The following is an 11316-nucleotide window of genomic DNA, read 5'->3' as shown; positions in this document are numbered from 1 at the left end:
GTTTATGCCTTGTTAGCTTTTCTATATACACCAATGCTTATGAAGTTTCTCATGATGGAAGAGCCATCAAAATTGATGGCAAGCGTAGAGTACTCATATCTGGATCAATCCATTACCCCAGAAGCACACCAGAGGTATACATATATAAGAATATATATATAGTCATCACTTTATTTATTATTTGTATATATGATTGAATAATTAGTAACACACTAATTTTTTTTCACTTATTTTAATTTTGAATCATAGATGTGGCCGGATTTAATCAAAAAAGCCAAAGAAGGGGGTTTAGATGCAATTGAAACATATGTGTTCTGGGATTCGCATGAACCTGCTCGCCGTGAGTATGATTTCACCGGTAACAATGATCTCATCAGATTTCTCAAAACCATTCAAGAGTCTGGACTTTATGCCGTTCTTCGCATTGGTCCCTATGTTTGTGCTGAATGGAATTATGGGTACATTGAATTAATTAATTGCCTTTATTTATTTAATGCATAGTGTTTATTTCTATTATTCATTTTTTGATATTGTGTTACTCTTTTAGAGGGATTCCTGTGTGGGTTCACAATCAGCCTGGTGTTGAGATTCGCACTGCCAACAAAGTGTTCATGGTACTGTTCTATTCTATTTTTTTTTTGAACGTATTCTATTCTTAATTATATATAAATAGTATTGTATATTGTTGAGTTTTCTATATATGATTGTTTATTTTTATTTATTTATTTTATTTAGAACGAAATGCAAAATTTCACTACATTGATCGTGGATATGGTGAAAAAGGAGAAGCTTTTTGCTTCTCAAGGTGGTCCCATAATTCTAGCTCAGGTACTTTCAAAATTTTCAACTGATAATTGGTTCAATTTAATTTTAATTTTTTTTGTCTCGATACTGATTAATTGGCTGATAATATTAGATTGAAAATGAATATGGGAATGTGATTTCGAATTATGGAGATGCTGGAAAAGCTTACATAAATTGGTGCGCGAAAATGGCTGAGTCCTTTAACATTGGCGTCCCATGGATCATGTGCCAGCAAGAAGATGCTCCTCAACCAATGGTATGTGTTTTCATATGTCATATGAGTTTAATTTTCATACAGTGTATATACATAAATTCGTTATATTATATATATAGTTATGCAATTAATAACTGAAGCTAATAAATTTACATTTTTCATGTTAGATCAATACTTGCAACGGTTGGTACTGTCACGACTTTGAGCCCAATAATCCAAACAGTCCTAAAATGTGGACTGAAAATTGGGTTGGCTGGTATGTCTATAAATATATTTCTTACATTTGAAAAAGAAAGCTTAATTAGTTTTAGTTTCATGGCTTTGTTATTAGATTTTAAATGTGTGTGTTTTTTTTTAATTGAAGGTTTAAGAATTGGGGTGGCAAAGATCCACACAGAACTGCTGAAGATGTTGCCTATGCTGTGGCTAGATTTTTCCAAACCGGAGGCACATTCCAAAATTATTATATGGTAAACAATTAGCATTTTAATTAAATTATTAATCATCATTTGTTAGATATGTTTCTTCTTACATGTGTGTACAAATTTTGGTTCAGTATCATGGGGGGACTAATTTTGGAAGAACAGCTGGTGGTCCATACATTACCACATCATATGATTATGATGCTCCTCTTGATGAATATGGTAATTGCATTTATTTAAACTCAAATCTTAAGAATAAGATTTATTTATTTTCCTATTAAAATGTCTCCTAATGAAATTTTGATTTGTTATTAATATTTGCAGGCAACATTGCTCAGCCAAAATGGGGTCACCTCAAAGAACTTCACAGAGTTTTGAAATCAATGGAGGAAACTCTTACAAATGGGAACATCTCTGAGATCAGTTTTAACAATTCTGTTAAGGTACGTGAATGGAATAATTGAACTCCATAAATTTGATTACTAATTAATATTATTTTCTCAAGGAATGAGGACATTTAATAAGATATATATACATTTGAATTTTAGGCCACTGTGTATGCTACAAATGGATCATCAAGCTGTTTCTTGAGCAACACCAACACCACCACTGATGCTACTATAACATTTAGAGGAAAGAATTTCACAGTTCCTGCTTGGTCTGTTAGTCTTCTTCCTGATTGTCAAACTGAAGAGTATAACACTGCCAAGGTATAATTTTTTAGTACAAAACAAAAATCTGATCGATACTAGTTTTGTTCATTATGATCAATGATTTTGTTACTTTTGCATCTTCTTAATCAGGTGAATGTTCAAACCTCTGTAATGGTTAAAGTGAAAAGCAAAACTGAAGATGAGCCAAAATCTTTGAAGTGGGTTTGGAGACCTGAGTATATTCATGATGCTCTTCATGGTAAAGTTAATATCCATGGAAATACCACTGTAAACGCACTTCTAGATCAAAAAGATGCTGCTAATGATGCTAGTGACTATCTTTGGTACATTACAAGGTAATCAATAATCATCATTCCCATTATAGTTCTTTTATGCATGTTCATAAGTGGTAACAAAAAATTTGTTTTGATTTTCTCTATGATAGACTTCACCTCAATAAAGATGATCCAGTTTGGAGTCATGACATGTCTCTTAGGATCAATGGCAGCGGTCATGTAATTTATGCTTTCGTCAATGGTGAACATATTGGTAACATTTTAGACCCCAGATAACAGTGAATCTAATTCACAATTGTACTTATATTTTTCAGCATTTTAATTTGATTAACATATATGATTTCCATCTGGTTGATGTAAAGGTTCCCATTGGGCCACATATGGGATTCACAATGATAAATTTGAGACAAAAATTAGGCTGAGATATGGAAAGAATGTTATTAGCCTTCTTAGTGTCACTGTTGGGCTTCAGGTATCACATGATGATTCAATTGTGCATAATGATGATACTTTTTGTTCTAATTACTCTGTTTTTTATAATCTATGTTTATTGTGTGGATAGAACTATGGGGGATTTTATGATAAATGGCATGCTGGTCTTGTTGGGCCTGTTGAGCTGATCAGTAAAAAAGGAGATGAAACCATCATCAAAGATTTATCTAAACATAAATGGTCAAACAAGGTTGGATTGCATGGTTGGGATAACAAATTTTTCAGTGAAGACTCAAACTTTGCTTCTCATTCCAAATGGGAATCAGAGCAATTACCAACAAACAGGAAGTTTACTTGGTACAAGGTAATCAAAATTTCCTTCCAATGATTTCTTAATCATGTCTTAAAGTTTCAACTAGAACTAACTCTCTACTCTATATAAAGACTTATTTAACCATATCTTTACACAATGTGGAAGTGACTTTCCTAACATGTTATTATAACTTAGAAGCTAATATATTGATGTGTTTATAAATTTTGAAGACTTCTTTCAAAGCTCCATTGGGTTCAGACCCTGTTGTGGTGGATTTACAAGGAATGGGAAAAGGCTATGCTTGGGTGAATGGTCAAAACCTTGGTCGCATTTGGCCTAGTTACAATGCTGATGATGATGGTTGTAGTGATGAACCTTGTGATTACCGTGGTGAATATAGTGACAAAAAATGTGTATCCAATTGTGGAAAACCCTCACAAAGATGGTTGTAGTGATGAACCTTGTGATTACCATGTTCCTCGCTCTTTCATTCATCAAGATGGTGAAAATAGTCTAGTATTGTTTGAGGAGATTGGTGGGAACCCATCACAGGTGAAGTTTGAAACAGTTGTTGTTGGTACAGCATGTGGAAATGCACATGAGAACAAGACCTTGGAGTTGTCATGCCAAGGTAGACCAATCTCTGCCATCAAATTTGCAAGTTTTGGTGATCCACGAGGTGTGTGTGGAGCATTCACAAAGGGAAGTTGCCAAAGCAAGAATAATGCATTGTCCATTGTTCAAAGTGTACGTATTGATGATTGACTCTTATTGTTTTTATTGTCATAATTAACTATGAACATGATAATGACTTGATGTGTTGATGTTTTATTTTGTAGGCATGTGTTGGGAAGAATTCATGTTCTATTGAAGTTTCAGAGAAGACATTTGGGCCAACGACTTGTGGAGATATTGCTAAGAGACTTGCAGTTGAAGCAGTCTGCTAGGACTTTTATTTTTAGATTAGATCAATTAAGTTTAGATTTTATATTTTCAAGCCTTGGTTTTTTTTTTTAGATTAGATCAATTAAGTTAAGATTTTATATTTTCAAGCCTTGTTTTTTTTTTAGTTTTGTTATTATGACTGCTTATAATAATTAATAACTAATTAGTACAAATTTTCCTTTTGCTTACTTGATGTCATTTATGTTATTTTGCTCTTAGAATTTGTATAAGCCAAAGAGTAATTATTCATGTTTTTTTTTTTAGTTTTGTTATTATGACTGCTTATAATAATTAATAACTAATTAGTACAAATTTTCCTTTTGCTTACTTGATGTCATTTATGTTATTTTGCTCTTAGAATTTGTATAAGCCAAAGAGTAATTATTCATGTTTGGATGTTTGTTGGGCATATACTCCAACGCATGTTAGTGGAGAAGTTTCATCTTATAACTTAAGTTTCATGTGATTTTGAAATCTATCATGAATTTCAAATTAAGGTGGAATCAAGATGCGCCAATGTATTTACTTATCAGATAATAAGCAAGGTAATAGCCTAACTCCTCAAACATTTGATATGGAACTATCTTAACATGAAACCCCCTCCCACACACAGGGAAATCCATATTTTTATGCCATAATTTTGGGAGGCATATGCCTTGTCATACAAATAACGAAATACGCGATACATGAGTATGAACAACATGATTTGGATCTCCTCATGTGTTAATCTCACATGACATGCGTGAAAGATATGGACCTTTAATTTTTTTTTAATGAAATCTAATGGTCAATATTATTTTTCGCTCAATTTTAACTTTTTTCTCTATATATTCGTTAAGAGCTCAAATTTCATTAAAATAAAATTAAGGGCTTAGATCTTCACATAACATAATCATATGAGAATTAACATATGAGAGGATCCAAATCCGGATGAACATATGTTCAAAATTAAATATAAGCTATATATATATATCACAGCACATTGTATATTAAATTCAAGCAATCACTTTTTATATCACGGCACATTGTTTTACATGAGAAATACACACGAGTATGAATGTTTTAATGTTTTATTTTTCTTCCCGTTGGGCTCTGCCCTTCCCAATACAAAATAATAATTATTCTTTCTTTAAAATAAAGGTGTCACTGGGAATTGTTATTCAGACCCCCCTCACAACTATTCAGACTCCTGAAAAAGTGCAAAATTATTTAAATATCCTTAATAAAAAAAATATAAAAAAACCCCACCCCCTCCTCACATTTTCTCTCTTCTTTCCTTACCTCTTTCCTCTTACTCTCACCCCCCACCACCACCCACAACCACCGCCACCCCTATGGTCGTCGCCACCACTGCCGCCACCACCACCACCACCACCACAAGCTCTGTCTTATGTCATTTTTTAAAATTTTCAATTATAGGGAGTTGTTACTGTCATTTTTTATTTTTTTTTCTGCAAATAAACGCATTTTAAAAGTACGTCGTTAACCCACGTATAACGTGCGAAGTAAACACACTTTTATAAGGGCGAATTGCTGTAAATTTGTACAAAACTGATGTCAGATGATTTTTAAAAATTATGAGACTCCACAGTAAATTAAGTTAGAATATTTGGAGATTTATGGTAGAATAAAAATTGTTTGAAATTCAAAATAAAATACCGATGAAGGAATTTGGCTAAATTGCACAAATCTAAGTTATGATCATTTGATTTTTCTCTTCAACTTTGCAGTTGGTCGACTTCGCATCCGAGATAAAAAATTGTCCAATTTTCCAAACCGCACCGCTCCAGATTCTAAAGCGACTACTACAAGGTGTCGGAGTTTGGAGATTCTGACTACATATTTGAGCTCAGAATGGTCCTATTACCTTAATCAAGAAGTGTCAGTCCCAAATTTCTTCCAGAAATTAAACAGAAAAAAAAAAAGAAATCAGTGCGTTTCGCCCGCACTGTGAAAGTGCGACCAAAACGCACGTTGACAGTGCGTGATGGACGCACCTTCCAAGTGCGTGATGGGCGCACTTTCCAAGTGCGTTTTGGTCGCACTTTCACAGTGCGAGCGAAATTTTTTTACAAAATGTTTTTTTCGAATTTTACGAATTTAACAGGATCTGAATAGCTGTGGGGGGTCTGAATAACAATTCCCAAACTTTTTATGTTTTGCAAATATGTATCTTTATCTTTTGTTTGAATGGGTAACAAAATTTCAATTTATTGTTATGGCATTTATGTTATCTTGGGAACAAATGTCATGCCAACTTAGAGCATCTCCAATGGTAGTATCTAATGTTAAATACATACTCATATGAGTATCTATTACCATTGAAGTACATATTCAATTCCAACATGGCAAAGATGAGTATGTGGGAATAGATACTCTACACTAGACTTGAAAAGTGAGCTTGTATTTATTACAAGCACTTATAATTAATTAAAATGAAGATAAATAATAAAATATACAAATGTGATGTTGATGGTGAGATCCACTATATAAACTTTTAAGAGTTGTTGGGTTGGAGTAAAAAGTTAGTAAAGTAGTAGATGATGTGACATTATGGAGAATTGTAAAAAATGAAGAGTAGATATTTTAGTGAGTATGATGGATGTAGATGCTCTTATGATATGTTTCGTTTTCAGTTTAGTGTTTCGTTTAGACAATGGAAATCGAGATCACACATTCTTAAGTTTCAAACAAAGAGACTATGGACTTCTGTTTAATGAAAACACATTAATATTGTTATACAAACATGCACTTAATGAAGGTTGGTTCACTCAACAAAATATTTTCTTTCTTTATTATCTTTAGGTGCATTGGAAATTAAGATAAGTAAATAACAAAATGTCAAAAAAAACCATCCAAATGAAAAATCAAAGAGATCGCAATGATCCTTATTTTTTATATAGGCAAATGTTAGTTGTTAGTCCTCAAGATTCAAACCCTTTCACCCTTTTAAACCCTTATGTCCGCTAGTTTTTATCATTTGAGCTAACCTTCAAAGAGACAGCTGTGATCTTTGTTAAATTCAAAGTATTGAATGTATATTTTTTAGTTTTGGAATTATAACATTTGATTTTAATTCATTAAATTAAGAGGGGGAAGTTAAACTTTATAAAAATATATAAAAAAATTAATGGTTTATATTTAATGAAAATAAAAGTGAAGACCTACTGTAAAAACTAAAAATAGTCAAGATAAAATAAAAGTAAAAAAACAAATTTGAGAAGGCCACCCTGGTATTATATTACTTGTAGAATGAATCAAAAAATTATGATAATATGAATTGAGAACTTTACAACTATCATTGCATTGATCACAATCGGCATATAAACAGCAGTTTGGTTTCAAAAAATTACCAAACCAACATCATTCTCACAGTTCTGACAATGATAAACAAATAAAAAAAAAAATCCGCAACTGTGACCCGCTTTACCAGTTAATCGGAGCTCCACTACTTAACCCGACCCTGTTCCTATACTCATCATCATCAGAAATTCCACAAAAAAGAGTCCTCGATTATGTACCCATCCGTGTTTTCTTCTTCACAATAGTTAAGGCTCTCCAATTCCGGCACATAAAAATCGCCGCTAAATTCATCAAACCCAGGAAAAAGCCCATAACCCGATCCAAAATCACCCGACCCGATCGGCGCAAACAAATCCGGCAGCAACCCGTTGTTCACGCCGCCGTCACTGTCCGTTTGAACCGTCACCTCAGAAACACAAGGCGACGGAGACTCCTCCATACCCACCAACGCCGTTCCCTCCGAAGAAGAAGAAACCACACCCGATTCAGCTGGTTCGGGTCGACCCGGGTGAGTGTCACGGCTGTCTTGGCCCGACTCCGTGTTGGCGAAATGGGCGGCGGCGGCTTGAATCTGAGGCGGCGTCATAGACCTCCCGCCGGCGATGTCTGGCGGGTTGTCCGGGAAATTGAACCTCCCGCTGCGGCCGCGTAAACAGAACATGGCAGCGTCGAATGCACGCGCCGCCTTCTCAGCAGAATCGTAAGACCCGAGCCAGATTCTCTGGCGGCTGTTGGGTAATCTGATTTCAGAGACATATTTACCCCACTTCCTCTTTCTAACACCTCTGTAAATGGAAGAAGAATCATGTTTCTCCTCAACCTTAACCATGCTCTGCTTCACCATTTTTGTTGTTTATGTTGTAGTTTGTTGAATGAATGTTGTCACAGTCAAAGGTAGCAACAAATGGATGGAATGAGAATGTTGTTGTTGTTGATTTGATTAGTGAAAGAATGTTCAGTTCAGGTGGTGATTGTGGTTTGTGTTGTTGTGTTTGTGTTGTTGCGGCTGTATATATATGTGGGAGAGTGTGAGAGTGAGTTTGACCGTACAAGGTGAGTGTTGATTACAATGGCGAGTGAACAAGTTTGACTCGCGGTCAACACTGTGTGAGGCGCGTTTGTTGGAACCCACAGAGGTGAAGTATTTCACTGTGATTGCCTACGTGGGATTTGGATTTCGCCACTACGCGTTGAGAATTGTGGGAAGAAGATCACGTTGTTGAAACACGTGCGTCTTGTAATCCACGTGAACTTAATAAGCTGCCTTTGGAATTTTCACTTTCCACGCAATTTTTACTAAATTTTCAACATTCAACTTATTCTATTTCCATTTCTAAAAAAAAAAACTTATTCTATTTCTTTTTTTTACACGAAAACTTATTCTATTTCTAAACATTGATTCCAAAAAATAAAACATCATATATTCATCAAATCATAACTAAATTTCAATTTACGTTAAAAAAAATAGTTCAATTTAAGAATATTTGAAATAGAAAATTAATAACTGTGATTTGATTAAATTCATTTTTTAAATTTTATTAGTTAACTATATAAATGTAATTTTATGTTCTGTTTTCTCTTATTTATTGGATGAGGAGTATTATTTAAGTTACGTACTTTGAACCTTCCCAGTCAAATTTTTAGAATAATTAATAATTATTATTATATTGGAAAAAGAAGTTCAATTGACAAATTACATTTGACTAAATTATTTATTTTATCCTAGTTTTTTATGGGAAAATATTAGTCTATAGTATATAACTGTTTTCTGAACGAATAACGACATTCGTTAAAAAAAATTCACTATACTAATTTATTAATGTGTATTATTAAGATGTTTTTATTTATTCACACCTAACTCTTTCTTTTATCCTAACACAATTTCTATATTTATCTCTTTTCTTTTCAATGATATTTAATTTATCATTTGTTTTTTGGGTGGGAGAACCTAATATGCTCCATTTTTAGGTGGTGTAATTTTACACCACCTACTTTGACTGAGTATAGCAGGTCAACACATTATATTTTTTAAGAAAAAATATCATTAAAAATTTGTCATATATTAAATATCTTTAAAAAAAGATGTGATGACATATTATTGTAGGTTAAAAAAAGTGATCTAAAATTAGACCACTTTAAGTGGTCCACATTAGGGGTCACCTTGTTTTTTAATGTGAGAATGGGGTGTGAATATAACTTTTTCCTTATCCAAAAATACATGTTGAATTAAACTGACCCTATTGTTATGAAGGTGATCGAATGTCCATGCCATGTGGGACTTTTACGTCATGCATGAGCTAAAAAGCAAGCCGTGTGTATAGTTCATGTCCCCATTGTCATAATTTGGTCCATCTTTTTCTAAATTTGGATTTCAGGTCCTTATCAGGTTGCCTGTTTGAGAGTTTAAAACAGGAAATTGCTTCATCTACATCTATTTTGGATTTTAGGGATTTTCTGGATTTTTTTCCGACTAATGTTGAAAAAAATTAATTAGTAAAAATGGGTGAAAAAAATTTATTTAGCGAAATGAGGTAGTTTTGGACATGTAGGATATGACGTGGATGAGTACCTTGAATTCGCAAGTTTTTTAGCGAATTGTAGAGAATCTTTGCTGACAAACACTTTGAATTCACAATATTTTTTGAAAATTATCGCCTGCACAGAATTGACAGCTTCAAGGTCAAAGGGGATAGTGACACTACGTGAAATTCGCAATAAATTCTGCGAATCCATAAAATTTATATATTTAAATGTTCAACAAATGAAATGCAATCAATAGTTTATATATTTAATTGTTGTTGCCTTTGATCTTTGTATGAGGGCAGCCAGGATTTGCTACTCTACGCCTTCTTCAAGCAGACATCCGGCATAGGTTCAGGATGCTCTATAGAGCGGTGAGTAGGGATGGCAATGGGTAGGGTTTAGGTAGGGTATTATAGTATCCATCCTGTACTCTCGTTTTCAAAAGTTACTCGTACTCGTTCACATACCCGCGTGGGTAGCAACTTAAATGCCTGTCCCCATACCATCTAAATATTTATATGTTCGTACTCGTACCCATTACTCGCAATTTAGTTAATGAAAATACAATTTTCATTTTCCTACATAAAATAATATAACTACTATAGCATTAATTTCAAAAATCTATCCAAATATTTAACAAGTAAAATCATTCATTTTTAAAATTGTAAGTTAGAAAGTTATTACGTTAATTAAGTTTGTTAATAAATATATATATATATATATATATATATACTTCCAAGTGTGTGTATATATATTAAAAATAATTAATAAATTGTGTGGTGTATGGGGCGAGTTGGGTACTATACGGCTCATACTCACACCTATACCCACTTTTTTTTGCGGGTAATTACTCATACCCAACTTCATACTCATCTAGCGGGTTTTTACCTACTCATTTATTTTTAGCGGGTACTCAATGGTCCGATGCCCATTGACATCCCTAGCGGCGAGTAGTGATGATGGTAATTAGGAGCGAGAATAAGTTCACGATTCTCACGGCCATCAACTTGTTAATTAATCAAACAAAGTCCAATTAATCATTCTATATGTTTAGTATAACTCTTCTATGGTGGTGGTAGCGATATATAGTACCTACGAGCTAGCGTACTTGCTCTTACGCTAGATCGTAGAGTCTTAAGTGTTCTCTTCTATGTTTATGCACTTCACCACTTAAGTTACCATGTAGGAATGACGGACAATTAAGTGTAGGCTCTGTGTGGTCATGAGCACTAATCCAGAGGGAAAACATTATGGAATGGGAGGAAGAAGTAATTTAGCTGTTTAGGAGATAGTTAGAGAGTGAAAAGGAAGAGGGAGTAAGGGAAATGAAAATCAAAGTAAGGGTTTTACGGTTTCAGGGTTTGGGTAACTTTTTTTTTTAAGTAAGGTTTGGGTAACTTAAAAAAAATCA

The 11316-nt window shown here is 33.6% G+C and overlaps 1 protein-coding gene and 1 pseudogene across 1 annotated transcript; one reads left to right on the top strand and one right to left on the bottom strand.

Annotated features, from left to right (window-relative positions):
• Positions 1-249: 249 nt before the first annotated feature.
• Positions 250-4361, top strand: LOC130715779 (beta-galactosidase 7-like; annotated as a pseudogene).
• Positions 4362-7294: 2933 nt separating this feature from the next.
• On the bottom strand, positions 7295-8419 carry LOC130716262 (ethylene-responsive transcription factor ERF017-like). Its single transcript, XM_057566469.1, has one exon. It carries the CDS (start codon positions 8224-8226, stop codon positions 7564-7566), a length of 663 nt encoding a protein of 220 aa, XP_057422452.1. The 5' UTR covers positions 8227-8419; the 3' UTR covers positions 7295-7563.
• Between the last annotated feature and the right edge of the window lie 2897 nt (positions 8420-11316).

The sequence above is a fragment of the Lotus japonicus genome, chromosome 4 (assembly GCF_012489685.1).
Source record: "Lotus japonicus ecotype B-129 chromosome 4, LjGifu_v1.2".
Classification (NCBI taxonomy): Eukaryota; Viridiplantae; Streptophyta; class Magnoliopsida; order Fabales; family Fabaceae; genus Lotus; species Lotus japonicus.
Note: the sequence above shows the minus strand (reverse complement) of the source record. Positions and strands in the feature narration are given on the sequence as shown.